Source organism: Thermobia domestica, chromosome 18, assembly GCF_964235325.1.
Source record: "Thermobia domestica chromosome 18, izTheDome1.hap1.1, whole genome shotgun sequence".
NCBI classification, from domain to species: domain Eukaryota; kingdom Metazoa; phylum Arthropoda; class Insecta; order Zygentoma; family Lepismatidae; genus Thermobia; species Thermobia domestica.
Window position 1 is genome coordinate 180,605,031 of NC_137471.1, and position 26,651 is coordinate 180,631,681.

General features: G+C 34.8%; 2 protein-coding genes across 2 annotated transcripts; one reads left to right on the forward strand and one right to left on the reverse strand.

The window, feature by feature from the left end:
• The first annotated feature begins 988 nt into the window (after window positions 1–988).
• Window positions 989–1,573, forward strand: LOC145675412 (uncharacterized). Its single transcript, XM_081745818.1, has one exon. It carries the CDS (start codon window positions 989–991, stop codon window positions 1,571–1,573), a length of 585 nt encoding a protein of 194 aa, XP_081601944.1.
• Window positions 1,574–3,113: 1,540 nt separating this feature from the next.
• On the reverse strand, window positions 3,114–26,211 carry LOC145675413 (E3 SUMO-protein ligase ZBED1-like). Its single transcript, XM_081745819.1, has 2 exons — window positions 24,979–26,211; window positions 3,114–3,182 (listed from the first exon to the last, which is right to left on the reverse strand). The coding sequence occupies exons 1-2, from the start codon at window positions 26,209–26,211 to the stop codon at window positions 3,114–3,116; spliced, it is 1,302 nt and encodes a 433-aa protein (XP_081601945.1).
• Between the last annotated feature and the right edge of the window lie 440 nt (window positions 26,212–26,651).

Here is a 26,651-nt window from a genome sequence, read left to right on the forward strand (position 1 = left end):
AAATACTGTGGGCGCGAGATCATGTGATCACTATGTCAGGAGTAGTATTAGATCAGGAACGGATTGGTTTTGGTAATGGGTGAATGAAGCCTGTAGTGGAGCCAGTGATAAAATTGTTAAAGGCAATTTCTCTCGGTCTGAGCGGCTATGGATGTTAATATTGGAAGAGATCAGGTAATGTTGGAAATTATTAGAAATATATTGGAATGGGAGGGGAATAGGACGACCTGGTAGAACATACATGAATGTCATTGTGACACATAAAGATTTGTAATAAATAGTTATGATTAGATGTTCTGGAATATTAGATGGAGAGTCAATACTATACCATGTGTATACCAGTTAAAAAGTGACATTAGTGATAGTTTGTTGATATTTACTAGGGATATAGTTATGAAGAGGCTGGAAGTGTGGGAAAAGGAATTTAATATGAAAGTGAAGAAAATATTAATGGAAAAGGGATGGCGGTTAGGGTGGTAGTCAAATCAGGAGGAGGACATTGACAAAAATGTGGTAGTAATAGGTGATGTGACATTGCCGGATGATGAGAAGAAAGTGTTAAGTTTAGGCTATAAGTTTAATGTGAAAGAACAACGATTGGACGCAGAAGAGGTTATATACTCGGTAGAGCAAGCCATAGTTCAAGTTCAGGACAAAGAGATAAGGGATAAGATAAGGAGAAAGGCTAAGGTGATTGTGGAAAGGAACATAAAGAAGCCAAAGGGGAACTTTTAAAAAGACGAGTACAGTGTGTTGAAGGATATAAAGAAGCGAAAAGACATATGTGTGCAACAAGCGGACAAAGGTGGTGCCATTGTGGTGATGGAAAAACAATGAAACAAAGAAACATTGAATGATATCTGTGATGATACTTACGAGGTGATAGGTGAAAGATCTGTGTGTGAGAAAATTATAGAAAAAGTTTTAGTATCACTAACAAAAGCAGGTTTTGAAAGAGGTCTTAATAAAAAAAAGTAGGATACCGGTAATGAAAGGTTTTCCAAAAGTACATAAGGAGGAGGTAAAACTGAGACCAGTATTAGATTGCCGAGGAAATATATTTGAACCATTGGAGGAGGAGTTAAAGAAGGTTGTAGAAATGTTAAGGAGGCAACAAGACAATAGCAGTGTGAAAAACACGGTTGAGTTAAGAAGAAGGTTGGAAAAAGTAGGACAGAGCAAAGCTAAAACAATCATTTTCAGTGTCGATGTGAAGGCTATGTTTCCAAGTCTAAGAAGAAACAATATTGTTAAAGTCATCACTGAATTGATGAAGGATAGGAAGATCAATGGTTGGAGTGGAGAAGGCCTGAAGGAGGCCCTGAAGACTATATGGAATAACAGTTTTTGTGTTATAAGTGATAATTTATTGAAAATCAAGGAAGGACTAAGCATAGGTTCCAGGTTGAGTCCAGTGTTAGCAGAAATTACTATGAACGACTGGGAGAAGAAAGTAAGGATGAAAGGAAGTGACAGATTAGTGTCTTTTGCTAGATATATTGACGATTGCTTGGGGATTTGGAAAGGAACTGTAAGGCAATTGGAAAAGTTTGTAAAGAAATTGAGGATATAGAGAAAGGCATACAACTGGAGCTAGAGGTAGAAAAGGAAGAGGCTATAGTTTTCCTGCATATGAGAATAAGGGGGAAATAAGGAGTGATATACACAGAATGGTATCAAAAAATTTGCGCGTCGGGAAACTATTGCCACGCCCGAAGTGATGTAGATTACTCGACCAACAGGAATTTCATCATAAACATGGAGAATAGAATTAAGCAAATTACCAGTGAAAGAGACAAGGCGGAACAGAGTATACAGTCATTCCATAAGCAGGTGGAGAATAATGGATACGATAGAAAGAGGCTAAAATACAGAAGGAGATGGGAGAAGATAAACTAAGAAAGAGAAATAAGCCGAGAAGGAGAGCAAAGTGAAGGAGGAATAGAAGAAAGAAGAAAAATGTGGGGGGGGATAGAAAGTTTGGTAGAAGAAACAGAAATCATTACTTACAGAAAAGGGAGCAAGAGGTTTCTGGATGTAATAAGGGAAAAAAGAAGGAAGAAGACAGAAGAAGAACCAGTGGTAATGATGGACAAAAAAGGACTAATTTTTAAAATTCAGTGCGGTGAATGTGATATGTGTTATAATGGGGAAACTGGAAAGAGACTAAGAGAGCGTATAAGACAACATAAGGATGACGTTAGGCTAGAAAGGAACAAAAATGCGGTCTACAAACACGTAAGGGACACGGGACATTCAGTTAATTGGAATGAAGTAAAAATTTTAGGCTAGGAAGAAAGAAGCATAGTTAGGAAATGGAAGGAGGCACGGTTTATAGAAATGGGGGGTAATAAAGTTATGAACTGGAACTCAGGACTGATCATCGACCAACACTGGAATAGGTTGTTGAAAAAGCTTAAAGTATAAGATATGAATACACATATCTATTATATTGTTGTATATATATTAATTGTCTTACACGTGTTTATGTATTTATTAGTCCATATTAGTTATCTCTATATACGTGTGTGTATATATGTATATATGTTATAGTATATATATTTATATATAGATATATATGTGGTTATATAGTATACGAGTATATACTAGAGATAGGCAAAACAGGTTTTTATAAAAACCGGAAACCGGTTTCTAAAAGAACCGAAAACCGAAAAACCGACATTTCGGCTTTTCACCGAAGCCGGCTTCGGTTTTCTCCAAAAACCGGTTCGGTTTTTTCACCGAAACCGCTTTCGGTTTTCTACAAAACCGGTTCGTTTTTTTAGGAATCTGTTTCGGTTGTTTACAAAAACCGGCTCGGTTTTTTCTCCAAGCCCGCTTTCTGTTTTCTCCAAAAGCGGTTCGGATTTCTAAAAAAAAACTGTTCGGATTTAAGCAAAACTGGTCTCAAGTTTCTTCAAACCCAGTTTCGTTTCTCACCAGAGTGGAGTTTCGTTGTTCTCCGTAAACCGGATCCGTTTACAACAAAAGCAGTTTTTTTTAAAAGATATTGGTTTTTAAGCTTTTTCTGTGTTCTTCAAGTTAAAAAGCCATGCCTCAAAAAGGCATGAAGTTTGAAATCAGTGTTACTACGAGTAGAATCCAACCCGCGGCTACAGATAGACGTTATGTATGCTAGCTTTAGCCTTCAGTTCACTGATCAGGAATATTAATTGCACTACCTAAAATAAATATACAATTTAATTTATTAGACAGTACATACTACATGAATATGTTACTTCAAGTTATCGGGTAAAGAGAAAGATAAAATGCAGTGTATGTTGGTTTGAGTTGGCTTCCGCCAAGTAAATCATTTATTTTAAAAAAAATATATAAGAATCCTTTCACTAAGAGTTGAAATGACGGAGGCAAGTACAGTTGGAAGGAAGTTTGACAGAGATATTGCCTTTCACCAACTTCTACAGGGTTTTCAAACCAACACCGGCAGTGGCGGATCCAAGGGGAGGGCTATAGGGGCTATAGCCCCTCCCTTGACGCTCAAGCATACACTGGATAAAATGGGCTTCAATTCTGCTTTACACTGGATAAAACGGCAAAATATGGTTTAGCCCCTCCCTTGATCATATCCTGGATCCGCCCCTGAACACCGGCAACGTTTGGGAGATGACTCCTGACACCAAGATGAGACGAATAGTAGACCAACCTGGGTGCACAAATGCTTCCTTTCGGAGTTGTAGGCTGCCGAAAACACGAAAAAATGAACTTTAAAGGTCCATAGCTCCTAAACTATGGGTCGTCCTGTAGTCGGGTCAAGACTTCACTTAGGAACTAATATGTGGCCTATCCAAATATCCATGTTTCAGAATCCTGGGGCATTTCCGCAACAATTTTTATAGAGGTAATTGGTGAGTACTTGAACTTATATGCCTGTAGTCAAACTCCCTCTATAAAAATTATTGGTTGAGTACCTTAGGATTCTGAAACACGCATTTTTGCATAGGGCACATATTAGTGCCTAAGTAAAGTCTTGACCCGAGAACGGTACGTCCCATAGTTTAGGACCTATGGACCTTTAAAGTTCATTTTTTCATGTTTTCGGTAGCCTATAACTCCAAAAGGAAGCGTTTGTGCACCCAGGTTGATCTATACTTTTCGTCTCATCTTTGTGTCAGGAATCACCTCCCAAACGTTATAGATGTTGTTTTGAAACAACCTATATATTTAGAAGAAACACCAAAAAAGTATTTCACCAAAGATGACATTTTCGTAGTAGCTAGTAGGCAGGAAACTTAATTATATTCGCTTTGCAGATGCTATGGCAAATAAAGTAGTGATGCTACCGAGACCAAGACTTTTATATACCGAGACGAGACAGAGACCGAGATAGACCTCTACAAATCGAGACGAGACTTAGGTCAGTCTCGGAAAATCGGTCTCGTCTCGAATATTGATAGCTATTAAAATTGCTTTTACTCAAAATTTGTTTCGTTGCTGCTAGATAATATGGGAACAGTTGACTCATGTACAGTAGCGTGGTTATCGGACTCAACCCCCTCCCGAAATAAATTTGTGATAATTTCTTCGCATATATACCTCAATATCGTGACCACCGCCTTAACTTGTTTCCGCACATTCTTTCCTAATGCAAGCGTTGCTTGCATTATTTGTCATCAACATTTCTACTGGAATGAGATGTTTCATTTTGGCAAGTACATCGATTTTTCTTGGAAATTTGTTGCCGAAGACTGACGCATGGTTGAGTGCTGGGAGAGGGATGAATTCTTGCCTTTCGCTGTTGTTCTATCAACACTACGAGGAGATTTCACTCACAGGGCTTATGAATAAATGAAGGGAGAGGAGGGAAGGTCACCTATGAGATGATCCCTAATACTAGAGTTTTGGGACTGTGTTTGTTGTTCGTCTGGCAAGTCGGCAGCTGTACATTCAGAAAAGTTCGCTTTCTCCTAAGGAGACCCCTATTTCTTGAATTCTGCCCCAGGCGACACATTTGCGCTTGTTCGTTGCACACCACCATCTGGAAGGCAGAGTTGAGGGGGGAAGGGGTTGTTTCGTTATTTCCCAGTTCTTCCAAAGTGATCTTTTATCATTAACATATAGATATTTGAAATTAAGTTAGCAAGTTTTCCATCCTTATGTTCTTCTTGCATGTAGTGGCGGGTCGCGGGCATAACCTCAGCGAACATAAGTTCACCTATATTAATGCAAAAGCGGACAAAAGTTAACCGGACTGTAAATATTCCGGTACATCATGTCTATATTGATTTCAGAAAGGCGTACGACCCGGTTAGAGGAGAAGCATTTTACGACATTCTTACATAATTTGAAATACCGAAGAAGCTAATTAGATTAATTAAGATATGTTTAAATGAATAACAAAGTAAAGTCCGGGTAGGAAAATTTATATCCACGAGCTTTCACGTCGAGAATGGCTTGAAACAAGGAGATGCGTTGTCGCCATTATTATTTAACTTTGCAAGATAGCAACCAGGGCATAGAGTTAAATGGGATTCACCAGGTTATGGCGTATGATGATGTAAATTTAATAGGGGATGATAGGAAAACAGTAGAAGGAAATGCAGAGGTCTTATTAAACGCTTACAGGGTCATAGGTTTAAAAGTAAATGCATAGAAAACTAAATACATGGAAGTTCGTCACGATCGTAATACGGCAACTTATGGATGCGTATAAATATGGAAAAATACTTTTGATAAAGTGAATACTTTCAAATATCTGGGATCAATATTAACAGACGAAAACCATATTCACGAATAAATTAAATGTCGATTAAAAGCAGGGAATTCGTGTTATTATTCAGATCAAAATCTCTTGTCGTCGCGAATTCTGTATATATTACTTTGGGTAATGGGCAAATAGAGGCGCGAAAATTAAATTTGGAATAAACATTATCGTCTACGGGAAAAGTACGCAAATATGCAAAAATTTACTTGTTTTTTTTTAAAGAAAAACACGATGTTTGAGTTTTTATTATATTTTTCAATAGTATTTAGTAAGACATTTAGAAGGAGCCTATACTCACTTTGTGGAAATATACCATTAGCGAACTACGGGTAATCAAATTTGGACCAAGTTGAAATTTTAAATATAAAAGCCTAATAAGAGGCTGCTTATCACATAAGACAGATGATCGAGTGGTAAACGCAGTTGTACTGCATGCCAAAGGTCTTGGGATCGAACTCTATTCCCCCCTTACGAATTGCTTGTAAAGATAAATAAACCCAATCGTTTAGAGGTTGTAGTAAAAGTTGAAAACTTGACTAGACAATCACTTTACTTTGTTGACTAGACAGCTCGTCAAACTGAACGAAACGCAGTCTTGAGAATTTCCACTGTTAAGTCCAAACGATGTGAAGCGCTTAGATGGGAATTACAAGCTACTACTAGCAAAGTCTTACTACGTTGAACATCAGCTCAATGGAAAATACGAATTCTTCATTGCTCAAGAAACCAACCATGCAAATTATGGTGATTATAACCAGAAGATAAAACAGATGTAGGTTTATTTGCAAACAAAAACTTAAAATATTGTATTGTGCAAGTTCCGTCAACAATCCAGTTAAACCTCACCAATAAATAAATAAATAAATAAATAAAATAAAAAATACGGTGAGTTTCGCTAAATGTGAGGTAAGCTTTTAAGATTACACACATGTAGTTTGAACCTCTCATTTAAAATAAACAAATACGTATTTCAGCGTTCTTTGATTTTAGCTACGTAGAAGGGATTAAAAAAAGTCAGAATGGTTCGCTAAGATATCCTCCATACGTGGTGTCGTGGAGCCTTCATTTGCTAGTACCTTCATACTTCTTTATGCGTTTAAATTTGCTGCTCGTATTATCTCTTAACCTACATGCTCTTAAACAAGTAGAAAGAAAGTACGAAATAAATTACAAAACTATTTAGAAGCTTCAAAACCGGTTTTATTTGTCTGCAAATTGTGGAGTTTTGTGTTGAAAGATACAAGAGTTGTATTATTTTGTTTTTAAATGTTTATATATACTGTTGGTGCACTTTAGAAGTTTATTAGGAAGATACATACGTAATAGATATATACTTCAATTCAAACTTTCTACATCTAGAATCAAAGCAAGATAAAAGAACACGCTTTGACATTGACAAAATTTGTGAACTCCAAATACATCAAGTTTCTAGAACTCGGAATACATCAAGTTTCTTCATTACAAAGAAATGAAGTTGTTATTTCATTTTATGAAAAAGTTTCTTTCTAAATATTAATGCTGTGCTATGTAATTAGTTCTTACAGAACTTGGAATACCGAGAAAGCTAATTAGATTAATTAAGATATGTTTAAGTGAATCCCAAAGTAAAGTCCGGGTAGGAAAATTTTTGTCCACAAGCTTCCACGTCGAAAATGGCCTGAAACAAGGAGATGCGTTGTCGCCATTATTATTTAACTTTGTGCTGGAATACGCCATAAGGAAAATCAAAGATAGCAACCAGGGCCTAGAGTTGAACGGCATTCACCAGGTTATGGCATATGCTGATGATGTAAATTTAATAGGGGATGATAGGAGAACAGTAGAAATAAATGCAGAGATCTTATTAAACGCTTGCAGGGACATGGGTTTAGAAGTAAATGCAGAGAAAACTAAATACATGGAAGTGCGTCGGGACCGTAATACGGCAAATTGTGGATGCGTTAAAATATTAAATAATACTTTTGATAAAGTGGATACTTTCAAATATTTAGGATCAATATTAACAGACGAAAATCATATTCACGAAGAAATTAAATGTCGACTAAAAGCAGGGAATTCGTGTTACTATTCGGTTCAAAATCTCTTGTCGTCGCGAATTCTGTCGAGGAATTTGAAGCTTAAAATATATAAAACGATAATCATGCCTGTTGTTCTGTATGGTTGTGAAACATGGTCGCTTACTCTGAGGGAAGAACATGGACTGAAAGTATTTGAGAACAGGATCCTGAGAAGAATATTCGGACCCAAGAGGAACGAGAATGGGGAATGGCGGAAGCTTCATAACGAGGAACTACATAGTTTATACGGTTTACCCAACATTGTTAGGGTCGTCAAGTCTAGGAGGCTTAGGTGGGCAGGTCATGTAGCTAGAATGGAAGAAAGTAGAAACGCTTTCAAAGTCTTGACTGGTAGACCCATAGGAAAACGACCATTAGGAAGACCTAGGCGCAGATGGGAGGACAATATTAAGATGGATCTCGCAGAGATAGTAATACAAAGTAGAAACTGGATGCAATTAGCTAAGGATAGAAGTCAGTGGAGAGCTTTTGTGAACGCGGCACTGAACCTCCGGGTTCCATAGGCCGTAGAGTTAGTTAGTTAGCTATGTAATTAGTTATTTTATTTTCAAAAATACTTCACACAGAAAAAAATACACTATAAGAAATTGATAATTATACACAAGTAGTGTCCAGCAACCAGATTTCTTAATAAATTTTACAGTCACTCACGAAGATACAATATGAAGCTCTGTAAGTCATTTTTAGACAACTGAGCTTTTGTCCTAAAAATGCACTGGTAATGAAAACAAGAACTGCTTCTTTACATATACAAATGTTTTTGTTTGCAAGGAAATTTATGATCACAAGCCTGGGAATGTCATTATTTGAAATAATGTATAAATTACATAAACTTGCCAAAATTTACCAAAAGAGAAAACTGAAATACATCTCACAGATTCATGGATATATCATACCTTTATTCTTCTTAACGACATTAGATAAAAAATAGCAAAAGCGCCTCTCCTCTGTTACAAGATTCAATAACAATGTAACATTACTAATATTACTGTTATCTTACTTCATTATCCACTAACATACCGTATATGCGGCGAAATAATAATGCCCTATGCAAATATTTCACATGCATCACATACATCAATAGAACCAAGGACTACGCTTCTGTTTACTTACGCAGAGAGAAAAAAAAGAGGTGCTACAGTTCTCACCCTGAGCTTAAACCAAAGTTTGAGATGTAAGCTCCCTAAACTTATCTGCAGGTGAAGCATTTGCCATCCGCCAATACTAGTCAAACGAAAACAAATACAAACTGCATGTATATGCATTGATTCATTGAGATTGAAAGCGTTAGAAACAGTTAATTGAAATAAGAAAACGTTATGGATGGATATTATTATTTATTATGGGTTTAATTTATACTTTATGAAAATTACCGTATTCATTCTGTATTTTATACATACTTTGTCCCATGTCAACTTAAAATTCAATGCAGAAATCGACGAAATTTCTTGATCTGCGACACTGCTTAAGTAGCATCAATCAAACTACATGCTTCAAATTTCCATATTTTGCGAAAGTTATAAGTTAACGGACATTTGTAGTTTTTTTTAATGAAGCAAGTTCAAAAATGTTCAGTAACATTCAATTGGAAAATAATAGAATGTTATCAAAAACTAAAGAAAGATATCAAATAATTATATTCATTCACCTAAAATTGAATACTTTACTTACGCTAGTAACTAAACCTACATAAGATAAACCCTAAGGGCAACGACTTTTATTAGATAAACACTAGTGAATTCTATCAATTCAAAACAAGAAAAGAAACGTAAGAAAATATGCCGAAAGGAAACAGAATGGTATTGATTGATATACCTTAACAAACACTATCAAACTTTCACTAAACATAAATTTTACGAGTTGCGTTTGATTGTGAAATTGTGTTTGCATATTGCACTTTAAGCGTTTTTTTATTTAAAATTTAATTCACCAGTGCAACTTGTGCCAACCTATTGCGGTTTGCAAGCGAGAGTTTTTAGATTTTTGTTCAAAAATATTAATATATCTGCATTTTCAGGGAGAAGTCTAGATCTACTGGCAGTAACAATATTACCAGCAAGTGAAAATACTCGTTCAGATTCGACTGAAGTTGCTGGAATCACCATGAATTTTTTAGCAAGATATGCTAATTTTTGAAGCCGATGTTCGTTAAGTTTCCACCATTCAAGGCTGTTGCCACTTTGCGAAAGACACTGATCTGATTTATAAAGAGTAAGCTCATCTGTTACCACTGGCGGATCCACAGAGGGAGCGGAGGGGGCAACCGCCCCCCCAAAGGCTTCCTTTTTTTATATTTCCAGCATTTATCATTGGCAAATATAAATATAGCCTTTTCACGTCCGATCCAATTTGTGTAACAAGCCTAGGAGAGTCTAATCAAAATGTGTGGTATTGTAACCATTTCAATTCGAAGTCTCTGCTTGGGCGGACATTTATTTGTAATCAATCCGTGTAATCTGGTCACTGTTCGTGGTCCTGCCAATAAGTATTTTCCTGATACTTGAACTTACCTGGATAGGACGATGAAGGACCTCTCCAAGAAGAGTTACGAATTGTTTCAAAATCTCTCGTCGGTCTCAATGGTGAGATGAGCACGGTGCCGAGAGGTTCGGGTGTCTCATCTCGAAAACCTCACGGACGATCAGACGAGTAGTAGAAAAATGATCGATCTGGAACAGACCTGGAACAGATCTGGCTCATAATAGAACAACTCAGGAGCCCATGGGAAATCCAACACCTTGAACCGTCCACCCACGGTCTTTTTCGACCTCCATTTTAGGGGTGAATTTATTCCCTTTTATGAGCACTTTTAAGGGGGTGTACTCGTTCTCTTTTACAAGCACATTTTAGGAGGTGTACTCGTTCCCTTTTATGAGCATATTTTTCAACCCCTACGAACACATAACATAACATCAGACTACGTAACATAACGAACATACAGCAGAGCAGATAACACATAAGACTCGTTCTCTTTTACGACCTCCATTTTAAGGGTGAACTCGTTCCCTTTTATGAGCACTTTTTCAACCTTATTTTAACATAGGAGATAACACATAAGATTACGAACACATAGAAGAGAAGATAACACATAACACTACGTAACACACAGCAGAGCAGATAACACATAAGACTCGTTCTCTTTTACGACCTCCATTTTAAGGGGTGAACTCGTTCCCTTTTATGAGCACTTTTTCAACCCTTATTTTAACATAGGAGATAACACATAAGATTACGAACACATAGAAGAGAAGATAACACATAACACTACGTAACACACAGCAGAACAGATAACAGATAAGAATATGAAACATAGAAGGGGTGTATTCGTTCTCTTTTATGAGCATATTTTCCAACCCCTATTTTAAGATAACAGAAATTACATAAGATTACGAACACATAGAAGAGCAGATAACACATAAGAGTATTCCAACCCCTATTTTAACATAGCATAGAATACATGGAGACTATGAACATACAGCAGAGCAGATAACAAACACAACCACCTCCATTTTAGGGGTGTATTCATTCCCTTTTATGAGCATATTTTCGAACCACTACTTTAACATCGGAGACTATGAACACACAGCAGAACAGATAATACATAGCACAGCTAATAAAAGAACATGGCTTATTTTCCAACCCCTATTTTAACATAGCATAGAATACATGGAGACTATGAACACACAGCAGAGCAGATAACAAACACAACCACCTCCATTTTAGGGGTGTATTCATTCCCTTTTATGATTACTTTTCCAACCCCTATTTTAAGACAATGAATACCTATGTAACATAGCGATTCGATACGCTCTTTGAACCGATTTGGATGACACTCGGCATATGGGGGTTTTCGAACATGCTGATTACAAATATCATACTTATTTTTATCTGGGTCTTACAGTTTATGTGGGATACGCCCTTTCTATGACAATTTTAACCGATTTGGATGAAACTCGGTATATGAGGGTTTTCGGACATGCTGATTACGAATATCATACTTTTTTTTACCTGGGTCTGATAGTTTATGTGGGATACGCCCTTTGTATGACACTTAAAACCTAATAACTCGAAAATGGAGCCAAATATTGAGATGCTGTTTCCACATATAGGAATCGGCCACCAACTACTACAAGTTCCAAAATCATGACCATCGAGGTCAAAGGTCAAAATACTTAAAATCTAATAACTCGAAAATGGAGCCAAATATTGAGATGCTCTTTCCACATTTAGCAATAGGTCATTAGGTACTACATGCCCCAAAATTAGTGGTCATCGAGGTCAAAGGTCAAAATACTTAAAACCAAATAACTCTTAAATGGATCCACATACTCAGGTGCTGTTTCCAAATCTAGTAATTGGTCATCAACTACTACAAGTTCCAAAAATAGTGGCCATCGAGGTCAAAGGTCAACATACTTAAAACCTAATAACACGAAAACTGAGACACATATTGAGGTGCTGTTTCCACATTTAGCAATTGGTCATCAACTACTGCAAGTTCCAAAAATAGTGGCCATCGAGGTCAAAGGTCAACATACTTAAAACCTAATAACTCGACAACTGAGACACATATTGAAGTGGTGTTTCCACATTTAGTAATTGGTCATCAAATACTACAAGTTTCAAAAATAGTGGCCATCGAGGTCAAAGGTCAAAACTCGAAAATGGATCCACATATTGAGGTGCTGTTTCCACATATAGTAATTGGTCATCAACTAGTACATGTTAAAAATCATGACCATCGAGGTCAAAGGTCAACATACTTAAAACCTAATAACTCGAAAACGGAGCCAAATATTGAGATGCTGTTTCCACATATAGGAATCGGCCACCAACTACTACAAGTTCCAAAATCATGACCATCGAGGTCAAAGGTCAAAATACTTAAAATCTAATAACTCGAAAATGGAGCCAAATATTGAGATGCTGTTTCCACATATAGGAATAGGTCTTCAGGTACTACATGTCCCAAAATTAGCGGTCATCGAGGTCAAAGGTCAAAATACTTAAAACCAAATAACTCTTAGATGGATCCACATACTCAGGTGCTGTTTCCAAATCTAGTAATTGGTCATCAACTACTACAAGTTCCAAAAATAGTGGCCATCGAGGTCAAAGGTCAACATACTTAAAACCTAATAACACGAAAACTGAGACACATATTGAGGTGCTGTTTCCACATTTAGCAATTGGTCATCAACTACTGCAAGTTCCAAAAATACTGATCATCGAGGTCAAAGGTCAAAATACTTAAAACCTAATAACTCGGAAACGAAGCAACGTATTGAGGTGCTGTTTCCAAATCTAGTAATAGGTCATGAACTAGTACATGTTAAAAACAAGTACTGACCATCGAGGTCAAAAATCAATCTCTTAAATGGAGCAACGTATTGAGGTGCTGTTTTCAAATCTAGTAATAGGTCATCAACTACTACAAGTTTCAAAAAATAATGGTCATCGAGGTCAAAGGTCAATCTCGTAAATGGATCCACATATTGAGGTGCTGTTTCCACATTTAGTAAATTTGTGTGATATATTCAATTTTGTACAAAGCAGAAAAAAGTGAAGAAGGAATAAATTTGAGTGGCTTATTTACTTTTGTATTAATGAGAAAGAAATCAAAAGAACACAATTTTAACTAGCGCAGAATTTCTGTACCTTTTTGGGCTATTCAAATGGATTAACAAGAAAGAAAGCAAAGATATGCCATATTAACTAGCTGAGAATCATATGTCATCTTGTATTATTTAAGCAAAACGAAGAAAGCGAACATGGACCATTTTACTCAAATTTGGATGGAGTATTTATCTTTGTATGAACCAGAAAAAAAATGATATTTCTGTACAATTTTGTACTACCTAAATAAACAAATTTTATTTTTGTACCAATCACAAGAAAATCAAAGAAGGGTCTTTTTATACCTTTTTGTGCTATTCAAATAATAGAGGGAACAAATTTCAGTGGTCTATTTTATTTTTGTACCAATCAGAAGAAAAGCAAAGATATGCCATTTTAACTATTTAAACAAACGAAAAGATAAATTTTGTACTAACGAGAAATGCCATTTTATACCATTTTATATTACTCCAATAAACGAAGGAATACCAGAAAAAAATAAGTGAAGATTAGGTGAATTATTTTCTTTTGTACCAACTGGAAAAGAGAAGAGCTACTTTAACTAGCTCATTATGTACTGTTTAAACAAACGAAAATTGACCATTATGTAACTTTTGAAATACTGAAATGTTCTATTTTTGTATCAATCAGAAAAACCCGAAGAAGGATCATTTTAACAAGTTCATAATTTCTGTAACCAAAGAATAATTTCGATGTTCTACTTTTTATACCAACGAGAAAAAATGAACTAGCTGAATATTTTATATCATACGAAAGAATAAATTTAAGTGACCTATTCAATTTTGTACCAATGAGAAAAGGCATTTAACTGGCTCAGAATTTGAGTTGTCTATTTAGTTTTGTACCAACCTAAGAAGAAGGGCGAAGAAGGACTATTTTATAATTTTACTACTCAAATAAACAATGGAGTATTTAGTTTTGTACCACCGAGAAAAACAAAGAAATTGCACCATTTTGGAGTATTCAAATTAACAAAGGATTTATAATTTGTGTCAACACAAAATCAATTAAACGAAGTAATGCATTTGAGTGAGCTATTTAATTTGAAAAACCGAAGCAGGATCATCTTATACCATTTTGTATTATTTCAACAAACAAAGGAATGAATTTATATTAACCAGAAAAAGCAAAAAAAGGACCATTTTAACTAGCTGCGAATTTTATATTATTTTAAACTAGTCTAATAAACGAAGGCATAAACATGAGTCAGACCAGAGAAAAACCGAAGAAGGTCCATTTTAACTAACTGAGAATTTCTGTACCTTTTTGTACTATTTAAACAAACGATGGGATAAATTTGAGTGACCTGTTTTTGTACTAACCAGAAAAATCGAAGAAGGTACCTTTATACTAGCTCAATGAACGAAAGAACAAATTTGAGTGTTCTACTTTTTATACCAAACAAAGAAGAACCATTTTGTACTACTCAAATAAACGAAAGAAAAAAGTGAAAAAAAGACCAATTTAACTAGCTCAGAATTTATATATGTTTTGTTTAGGTGTCCTACTTTATGTACCAGCGTGAAATGCCTTTTTAACCAGCTCAGTAGTATTCAAATAAACAAAAAACCGAAGAAGGATCATTTTAACTAGCTCAGAATTTCTGTACTTTTGTGCCATTCAAACAAATGAAAAAACTAAATTTGGATGGAGTATTATTTTTGTGCCAAGCAGGAAAAGAAAAGAATTTGTACTGACCAGAAAAGGCGAAGAAGGATCATTTTATACCTTTATGTGCTATTTAAATAAACGAAGGAATAAATTTGAGTGATCTATTCAATTTTATACCAATCAGAAGAAAACCAAAGAAGGGCCATTTTAACTAGTAGAGTATTTTTGTGCTACACAAATCAACAAATGAATAAATTTGAGTGACCTATTCAATTTGGTATCAACAAAAAATACCATTTTAAATAACTCAGCATTTTATATCTTTTTGTGCTATTTAAATAAACGAAGAAAGCGAAGGAGGTCCAATTTAGCTAACTCAGAATTTTATACCATTTTGTACTAATCAAATAAACGAAGGAATAAATTTTTGTGACCTATTCAGTTTTGAAAACAAGCAGGAAAAGGAAAGAATTAACATTTTGTACTAATCAAATAACCATATTAACTAACTCAAAGAAACGAAAGAATAAATTTTGAGTGGCTTTAGCAAAGAAGGTCAATTTGTACCTTTTGTGCTATTAAAACTGAGTGACCTATTCAATTTTGTTTGCAATTAAAAAAACGGAGAAGGTCTATTTTATGTACATTTTGTACTACTCAAATAAACAAAGAAATACCATATTCTGCTACTCAAACAAACGACGGAATAAGCTCAGAATTTCTATACCTTTTTGTGTTATTCAAATAAACGAAGGAATAAATTTGTGTGACTTATACCAACCATGAAGGTCCATTATAACAAGCTCGGTATTTTTATACCATTTTGTATTACTCTATTTCATTTTTGTAACAATCAGAAGAAAACAGCTCAGAATTTTATACCTTTGTGGTGTTACATTTTGTATATTTTTGTGTCATTCACAGAACAATTTAAATTGACTCTCACTGACAATTCAGTTGCCAGAGTCCAATGTTTGTAATATTACAGTACTACAAATTGATCCAGTTAACAGTTCAAGTTCTTCTATTTTTACACAATCAAATGCATATGCTAGTGTCTCAGTGTTCAGTTACAGAATTAAATAATTGTTTATCTTTCTCTAAAAACATTTCTACTATTTTGTTGATATAATAATCACACTCTGTAATGTATTCATATACCAGATTAAATTTTTTCTCCAAAGTATAAGTGTTCTTAATATTACAACTTTTAAAATGCTTCTTTAAATAGAGTTTATAGATTTTCTCTCTCATTTCACGTTTAATTAAGATCGTCCACACCTTTTGCAATAATTCGTAATCATACTGCAGCAAACAGTTGTGATCTTTTTCATTCTCATTATGTTTAGAACATGCTTCACATAATAATACTGAATTTGGTGTGTACTCATTAAATAATTGTATAACACATGTATGACTAATATTTTCACTAGTACACTCGCACTCATTAGCTTCCACTCCAAAACAGGTAATATTTGAAACACTGTCATCATCACTTTCCGGGAGTATTTCATCATTATATCTATTATAGCGTCTAAAATAATACAGTTCTTCTATTTCTTGTGTTGGATATATGATTCTCACTTTATCACGTAATTCATCTGGCAAATCGGGGTCAGACGGTTGAATTAACAGTATAGGTTTTTCGTTTTCACGCTGAATTTCTTTTTCTGTAGGTGAAACATAAACAATCTCCGTGCTAGTCATTTTTTCTGCTCTTCAGCAAAAACAAATCAAGTGTGATACATCTATTTATATACCTACAATAAAAGCATTCTATGCATTCTCCGTGTTTAATAATATGTTTCAAGCAATATAAAACATCATGATGTATGTTCTATTATTTCCAAATATACTCCATAAACTTATATTCCATTCTCATTATGTTTAGAACATGCTTCACATAATAATACTGAATTTGGTGTGTACTCATTAAATAATTGTATAACACATGTATGACTTAGACGAGGAAAGAAAGTTCTAAAAAAATAATTGAATCGTTGAACAACAGGCAGTACCTTACAACCTTCTCTATACTAGCAATACAAATGTTAGGTAACGCATTTGCAACGTTGCTTAAATATCTACTTTTCTTACTTTTATATGATCTTTTCTTCTGCTGTGATTCAAATTGGCCAATCATGCTGTTACGCAAATTGCTATGGAGTCTGCTCTACAGAATTATGACTCAACTCTGGTTTGTTAAATCTTACGTTCAAATATGTAGTTAATGACCGGAAAATTGAGACTTCAGTGTAACAGCACAAAGGTATAAAATTCTGAGCTGTTTTCTTCTGATTGTTACAAAAATGAAATAGAGTAATACAAAATGGTATAAAAATACCGAGCTTGTTATAATGGACCTTCATGGTTGGTATAAGTCACACAAATTTATTCCTTCGTTTATTTGAATAACACAAAAAGGTATAGAAATTCTGAGCTTATTCCGTCGTTTGTTTGAGTAGCAGAATATGGTATTTCTTTGTTTATTTGAGTAGTACAAAATGTACATAAAATAGATCTTCTCCGTTTTTTTTAATTGCAAACAAAATTGAATAGGTCACTCAGTTTTAATAGCACAAAAGGTACAAATTGACCTTCTTTGCTTAAGCCACTCAAAATTTATTCTTTCGTTTCTTTGAGTTAGTTAATATGGTTATTTGATTAGTACAAAATGTTAATTCTTTCCTTTTCCTGCTTGTTTTCAAAACTGAATAGGTCACAAAAATTTATTCCTTCGTTTATTTGATTAGTACAAAATGGTATAAAATTCTGAGTTAGCTAAATTGGACCTCCTTCGCTTTCTTCGTTTATTTAAATAGCACAAAAAGATATAAAATGCTGAGTTATTTAAAATGGTATTTTTTGTTGATACCAAATTGAATAGGTCACTCAAATTTATTCATTTGTTGATTTGTGTAGCACAAAAATACTCTACTAGTTAAAATGGCCCTTCTTTGGTTTTCTTCTGATTGGTATAAAATTGAATAGATCACTCAAATTTATTCCTTCGTTTATTTAAATAGCACATAAAGGTATAAAATGATCCTTCTTCGCCTTTTCTGGTCAGTACAAATTCTTTTCTTTTCCTGCTTGGCACAAAAATAATACTCCATCCAAATTTAGTTTTTTCATTTGTTTGAATGGCACATAAGTACAGAAATTCTGAGCTAGTTAAAATGATCCTTCTTCGGTTTTTTGTTTATTTGAATACTACTGAGCTGGTTAAAAAGGCATTTCACGCTGGTACATAAAGTAGGACACCTAAACAAAACATATATAAATTCTGAGCTAGTTAAATTGGTCTTTTTTTCACTTTTTTCTTTCGTTTATTTGAGTAGTACAAAATGGTTCTTCTTTGTTTGGTATAAAAAGTAGAACACTAAAATTTGTTCTTTCGTTCATTGAGCTAGTATAAAGGTACCTTCTTCGATTTTTCTGGTTAGTACAAAAAACAGGTCACTCAAATTTATCCCATCGTTTGTTTAAATAGTACAAAAAGGTACAGAAATTCTCAGTTAGTTAAAACGGACCTTCTTCGGTTTTTCTCTGGTCTGACTCATGTTTATGCCTTCGTTTATTAGACTAGTTTAAAATAATATAAAATTCGCAGCTAGTTAAAATGGTCCTTTTTTTGCTTTTTCTGGTTAATATAAATTCATTCCTTTGTTTGTTGAAATAATACAAAATGGTATAAGATGATCCTGCTTCGGTTTTTCAAATTAAATAGCTCACTCAAATGCATTACTTCGTTTAATTGATTTTGTGTTGACACAAATTATAAATCCTTTGTTAATTTGAATACTCCAAAATGGTGCAATTTCTTTGTTTTTCTCGGTGGTACAAAACTAAATACTCCATTGTTTATTTGAGTAGTAAAATTATAAAATAGTCCTTCTTCGCCCTTCTTCTTAGGTTGGTACAAAACTAAATAGACAACTCAAATTCTGAGCCAGTTAAATGCCTTTTCTCATTGGTACAAAATTGAATAGGTCACTTAAATTTATTCTTTCGTATGATATAAAATATTCAGCTAGTTCATTTTTTCTCGTTGGTATAAAAAGTAGAACATCGAAATTATTCTTTGGTTACAGAAATTATGAACTTGTTAAAATGATCCTTCTTCGGGTTTTTTCTGATTGATACAAAAATAGAACATTTCAGTATTTCAAAAGTTACATAATGGTCAATTTTCGTTTGTTTAAACAGTACATAATGAGCTAGTTAAAGTAGCTCTTCTTCTCTTTTCCAGTTGGTACAAAAGAAAATAATTCACCTAATCTTCACTTATTTTTTTCTGGTATTCCTTCGATTATTGGAGTAATACAAAATGGTATAAAATGGCATTTCTCGTTAGTACAAAATTTATCTTTTCGTTTGTTTAAATAGTTAAAATGGCATATCTTTGCTTTTCTTCTGATTGGTACAAAAATAAAATAGACCACTGAAATTTGTTCCCTCTATTATTTGAATAGCACAAAAAGGTATAAAAAGACCCTTCTTTGATTTTCTTGTGATTGGTACAAAAATAAAATTTGTTTATTTAGGTAGTACAAAATTGTACAGAAATATCATTTTTTTCTGGTTCATACAAAGATAAATACTCCATCCAAATTTGAGTAAAATGGTCCATGTTCGCTTTCTTCGTTTTGCTTAAATAATACAAGATGACATATAATTCTCAGCTAGTTAATATGGCATATCTTTGCTTTCTTTCTTGTTACTCCATTTGAATAGCCCAAAAAGGTACAGAAATTCTGCGCTAGTTAAAATTGTGTTCTTTTGATTTCTTTCTCATTAATACAAAAGTAAATAAGCCACTCAAATTTATTCCTTCTTCACTTTTTTTTTCTGCTTTGTACAAAATTGAATAGATCACACAAATTTACTAAATGTGGAAACAGCACCTCAATATGTGGATCCATTTACGAGATTGACCTTTGACCTCGATGACCATTATTTTTTGAAACTTGTAGTAGTTGATGACCTATTACTAGATTTGAAAACAGCACCTCAATACGTTGCTCCATTTAAGAGATTGATTTTTGACCTCGATGGTCAGTACTTGTTTTTAACATGTACTAGTTCATGACCTATTACTAGATTTGGAAACAGCACGTCAATACGTTGCTTCGTTTCCGAGTTATTAGGTTTTAAGTATTTTGACCTTTGACCTCGATGATCAATATTTTTGGAACTTGCAGTAGTTGATGACCAATTGCTAAATGTGGAAACAGCACCTCAATATGTGTCTCAGTTTTCGTGTTATTAGGTTTTAAGTATGTTGACCTTTGACCTCGATGGCCACTATTTTTGGAACTTGTAGTAGTTGATGACCAATTACTAGATTTGGAAACAGCACCTGAGTATGTGGATCCATTTAAGAGTTATTTGGTTTTAAGTATTTTGACCTTTGACCTCGATGACCACTAATTTTGGGGCATGTAGTACCTAATGACCTATTGCCAAATGTGGAAACAGCATCTCAATATTTGGCTCCATTTTCGAGTTATTAGATTTTAAGTATTTTGACCTTTGACCTCGATGGTCATGATTTTGGAACTTGTAGTAGTTGGTGGCCGATTCCTATATGTGGAAACAGCATCTCAATATTTGGCTCCGTTTTCGAGTTATTAGGTTTTAAGTATGTTGACCTTTGACCTCGATGGTCATGAATTTTTAACATGTACTAGTTGATGACCAATTACTATATGTGGAAACAGCACCTCAATATGTGGATCCATTTTCGAGTTTTGACCTTTGACCTCGATGGCCACTATTTTGAAACTTGTAGTATTTGATGACCAATTACTAAATGTGGAAACACCACTTCAATATGTGTCTCAGTTGTCGAGTTATTAGGTTTTAAGTATGTTGACCTTTGACCTCGATGATCAGTATTTTGGAACTTGTAGTAGTTGGTGGCCGATTACTATATGTGGAAACAGCATCTCAATATTTGGCTCCATTTTCGAGTTATTAGGTTTTAAGTGTCATACAAAGGGCGTATTCCACATAAACTATCAGACCCAGGTAGAAAAAAAATATGATATTCGTAATCAGCATGTCCGAAAACCCTCATATACCGAGTTTCATCCAAATCGGTTAAAATTGTCTTAGAAAGGGCGTATCCCACATAAACTGTAAGACCCAGATAAAAATAAGTATGATATTTGTAATCAGCATGTTCGAAAACCCCATATGCCGAGTGTCATCCAAATCGGTTCAAAGAGCGTATCGAATCGCTATGTTACATAGGTATTCATTGTCTTAAAGTAGGGGTTGGAAAAGTAATCATAAAAGGGAATGAATACACCCCTAAAATGGAGGTGGTTGTGTTTGTTATCTGCTCTGCTGTATGTTCATAGTCTCCATGTATTGTATGCTATGTTAAAATAGGGGTTGGAAAATAAGTCATGTTCTTTTATTAGCTGTGCTATGTATTATCTGTTCTGCTGTGTGTTAATAGTCTCCTATGTTAAAGTAGTGGTTCGAAAATATGCTCATAAAAGGGAATGAATACACCCCTAAAATGGAGGTGGTTGTGTTTGTTATCTGCTCTGCTGTATGTTCATAGTCTCCATGTATTCTATGCTATGTTAAAATAGGGGTTGGAATACTCTTATGTGTTATCTGCTCTTCTATGTGTTCGTAATCTTATGTAATTTCTGTTATCTTAAAATAGGGGTTGGAAAATATGCTCATAAAAGAGAACGAATACACCCCTTCTATGTTTCATATTCTTATCTGTTATCTGTTCTGCTGTGTGTTACGTAGTGTTATGTGTTATCTTCTCTTCTATGTGTTCGTAATCTTATGTGTTATCTCCTATGTTAAAATAAGGGTTGAAAAAGTGCTCATAAAAGGGAACGAGTTCACCCCTTAAAATGGAGGTCGTAAAAGAGAACGAGTCTTATGTGTTATCTGCTCTGCTGTGTGTTACGTAGTGTTATGTGTTATCTTCTCTTCTATGTGTTCGTAATCTTATGTGTTATCTCTTATGTTAAAATAAGGGTTGAAAAAGTGCTCATAAAAGGGAACGAGTTCACCCTTAAAATGGAGGTCGTAAAAGAGAACGAGTCTTATGTGTTTTCTGCTCTGCTGTATGAGGTGTTTGAACTTCGTGACAGAGTTTTAGCTAAATTCAATTCTATATGAAAGATACAGAAGAAGGCTAAATATTGAGCCATAGTAACACGTAGGAGCATTTGCTATATTGGGCGAGCTCGTATTCCGAGCAAATTGGGGGTCTGGGTCGAAGCCTCACCCTAGGCGAAGGCTAGTATAATACAATTTTATTGTTGTTATAGGAATAACTATAATTATACTATTTTTCTAAAAGCTACATTTAACAAATTAATAGAGCCAATTTCTATCCTCCTTTTCTTAGTCTGGTCTATTGCTTTTTATCTTTACATACTCAATTATACCACTGCAAAAGCGGTGAATTTGTACAAAATAACCTATACGGGTCTCATGGTCCCCGGTTCGATTCCCGGTTGGAGTACATTTGAACAAAAAAGTGTTTCGGATTCTACTATAATCAGCAAATGAACGTCTCCTTTAGCCGCCATGTCGTTGCCGCTTAAGCAACAAACCAAAATACCCTTTGTATACACTTTGGTATAACAGTGTCCTATATTTGTCTTCTCGCTCTCTTCTGTTTAAGTGAAAAATTCCTGAACGTACCAGCAATTGAATTCCTGATACATTCATCTTTAAATACATTAATTGAATACAGTTGAAAGTTTTTTCTTGAGAAATGAACAATTCTATGGATACATAATGCCAAGATCTATCAGTAACTTCCAACGTCTCGTGAATCCTGGGTTCTATACCGATCATAGAAAAGTTTTCCTCACCTTTGATACATCAGAAGATTTTGGTACGATTTATGGAGCCGCAATCCGAACACACATTTAAGAAAATCTCAACAATGTTGAAAAATTGAAGTCGTGGTGAAAGATTGATTTTCAAAAAACCAAACACCATCGAAAATCCAACCACATTTTGCCCATAAGGGAATGTTCTTCGCATAACGCTATAGTTCAAAGATTATGTCCTTCTAAGAGAGGACAATGAAAAAATATAATGGATAGGAGTCGACGATCGGAACATACCCTTGCATTCTATTGGATAGTGAAATCGATAGATTTAGGTTAAGCTTCGTGTTTTCCTGCGATCACTTTAGTGCAACAAATAAACAAAGGAAAGTTATATTTATCTACACAGAGAAGAAATGGGAAGTGCTTAATGGCAGATAACAGATGACAAGATAACTTTTAACCATGTGATCCTACTCTGTTACATTGACAGCGATAAAATATTTTTTGCGTGACTGTAATTTTTTGCATATTTCAAATTCAACCCGTTATATATTAATTTACGGTGGTTCTGTTAGTGTGTATGTTTTGTGTTGAAGATGAGTAAGAAACTGAAGAACGTGACTCTGTTTTCATTTTTGGTGAAGCGACCAAGACTGGAAGAGGCAGTACAAACATGTGAAAATCCAGTAATGGGAAATTCATGCAATTTGGGGAGGCACATGAAAACAGGGTGTATGTGTGGCTTTCAATTATTTCCATATACATGCTTTGTTTATCATACTTTGGCTAGCATCATGGACTCGAATCAAGTCGAAAGAAGTAAGCGCTTTACAGGCTTATACCACAACTCACCATGACACCCCTCCCAAATATCAATATCAACAAAATATGAAACAAGCTTGTTCCTTTTAGCACTGATACTATATGAAACGTACATCTGCAGTTTTAGGTGAAATCCGAATCACTGTAATGCGCTCAGAGAACAAACGATATTGCCACAAGTAGAAAGTACCTATTCTTGAATAAATTTCTAGTTGCTAAATTCATACTAACTTGAGAACCTTGAATCCAATTGAACCATTTTAACGCATTTCCGTCCATGGAGTCACGAGAATGGAGTATGCATATCAATTCATTGATGTCATTTTTCTCATCGCTTCATACACCAATGTGTTAAAACCTCCTTCCATTGGCCTCAGTGTCCTCAAATTAGTATAAAAAAGAGCTATTCAACCATCACTTTTACCATTGGCATAAATGGAAGTTCAAAAATTCCAGTTTTGAGGTTATTTGGCTAGTGACCCCATGAACGGATTTGTTTAAAAATAGATGCATTGGCGATTTAAAAAAATCAAAAATTTTTCAAAGCGAGGGCACTTTTTACCAGTGCTATTGGCGTTAGTTAGTCCTTTCAAGGCTGTAACACCAGGACCTCATGAATGAAGAAAACGTAGTAAGTTATACATGTCTTATACCTCGTGATAGGCATGTACGTTGGACTATTTCGGGAGGGAGTCCAAATTTAAAATGAGAATAAATTATATTCAAATTTTTAAAATCACCACCAAAATTGGACGAAATTTACAGAAAAATCGAGATTTTGTGGAAGGGATCCGGACTCCTTGGATCCATTCCCTGCGTACGTTCCTGCCTTGTGATGTGATACTTCAACATCTCTCTCTGTCATTTTTGTAAAGGAATATTTACGAAGTGCAGAAAAGAGTTTTACAGAGTTTTAAATGGATCTCTAAGTAGACTGAGAAGAAGAATATAAAGAGTAATCTTATGCAAGCAAATTATGAAAGTAATTACTTAATTGGTACAGCGCAAGGGAGGATGCACTTGCGTTCTTTTGTTACTGCGACAATGAATCTACGGGTTCATTAAGCCGTAAGAAAGAACATACTTTCATTTTTTTAAAAAACACACACAAATTCGGGTCTTAAAATGGAATCTGGAAATCAGGTTTACACCCCCCTCCAACTCCGGATTGGTATGCGTTCCATAATTGCTAAAATTTTAGTCACCTTGAAGATACTCTCATCTTCCAGGAAGCGAACCGCCCCCTCCAAACGATCCTTCTGGATCCGCTAGTGTTTGTTACATTAGGACTTTTTGAACACGATGGAAATATTCCAAGCAAATAGTCTAATGCTGATGACGATTGCTGTGATACATTATCTTCTGATCCTTCAGATTTTACGAGCATATCATGAACCAATCTATGGATATTTGTTTGCATTTTAAAATTCAGAAATGGTAATGATTTGTACTTTGGGTCCAAGAATGTTGCTAAGAGGTAACATTTCAGAACACTATTTGACAAAAAATCTGATGATTCAGAATTGCATAATACATCGAGCTGAAGACGCTTTCCTAAGTCAACTGATATTGAAGATTTCAAGTTCTTAATAATTTCAGAATCTGAAGGACATTCCTTCAGGTGGTTAGAAATAAGACCATAGCCTAATGGTAAAGCAAAAGAAATGGAACACTTTTGATCACACATAACTGTTGTAGCCATTTGCAGTGGCTTCAGTTCTCGAACAATATCTTCCATGATTTGCCACTTGTCTTCAGTTAATTGTAAATTCCTTGCATCCTTAGGTTTAGTGACATTTCTATCAGAGAACACTTGAATTATTGCTTCTCTTTGTTCCAGCAACCGTTCGATCATCGAATATACACTGTTCCAGCGAGTCTTTGTATATTGAATAAGGCGATGCTTTGGTAACTTCAGAATTTCTTGTTTCTTTTCAAGCGCGACTGAAGCAGTGGTTCTATGTTTGAAGTGCCCTACCACTTTGCTACAGATTGAAATTATATTTGTTACCTCGCTTTTCTCTAAACAGGTCAGTATGGATCGCTGCAATGCATGTGCCAAACATGATACATTGTAAACCGGCAACAAACGTCCACCATTAATCATATTCGATGCATTGTCGTGAACTAATGCAACTACTTTGTCTTTGATGCACCATTCCTCCATACACAGTTTAATACCATTAGCTACATTTTCAGCTGTATGACGTTCTTCTAGTTCAATTGTCTTGAGAACAAAACCTTCTGTACAGAAGTTCCTATACAGAGCATGACATGTCACTGTAATGTAAGAATCTGCTGCTCGAGACGTCCATATATCTGTTGCTAAAGCAACTACTTCTGCTTCCTGTAGCCTCTGTTGTACTTGCTCTTTCAGTTCAGAATAAAAAAGCTGCAAGCGTCTCCATAGTATCCGCCTAGGAGGTACGCTATAATTTGGTTCAAGAAAGGACATTAACTCCCGAAACCCTTTCCCTTCTATAAATGAAATTGGTAGTAGATCTGTTACTATCATGTTTGCAATCCTTTTCGCAATCTGTTCTTCATGTTCTAGTGTGCACGGCCGGCTATTTTTAAGATAATTTACTATTGATCTTTGTTCATACGTTCGCTTTTTATTGTGTGTTTGAGGAACTCTAATTACATCATCACGCGTTTCGTCATTGGTGACAGTTTCACAGGAAATTTCACAGTAGTATCTTCTGATATATTTGTGGCCTCAACACAGTCTGATGGTCCAGGAGAATCTTCAGAACTATCCGAATAGGAAGCTTCCACAAAGGTACTGTTGAAAAAGAAAATGACACAATATTGTGTTTAAAAAAATCACAATGTAATTCTATGAACAAATTAAATATAAACTTATTTTAAAGACAAAGGCAAAGAAATTATGAATTTAAGCATTGAAACTTGTTTCAGTGTATTACTATTTGACTCATCAAGCCACTAAGTGGG

Coding starts and splice junctions, on each gene's coding strand:
- LOC145675413 (XM_081745819.1), bottom strand. CDS start 26,211: ATGATAGTAACAGATCTACTACCAATTTCATTTATAGAAGGGAAAGGG. Junction 3,183..24,978: donor CGTGTTCAAAAAGTCCTAAT/GTAACAAACACT, acceptor TATTTATTTTAG/GTAGTGCAATTAATATTCCT.
- LOC145675412 (XM_081745818.1), top strand. CDS start 989: ATGAAAGGTTTTCCAAAAGTACATAAGGAGGAGGTAAAACTGAGACCA.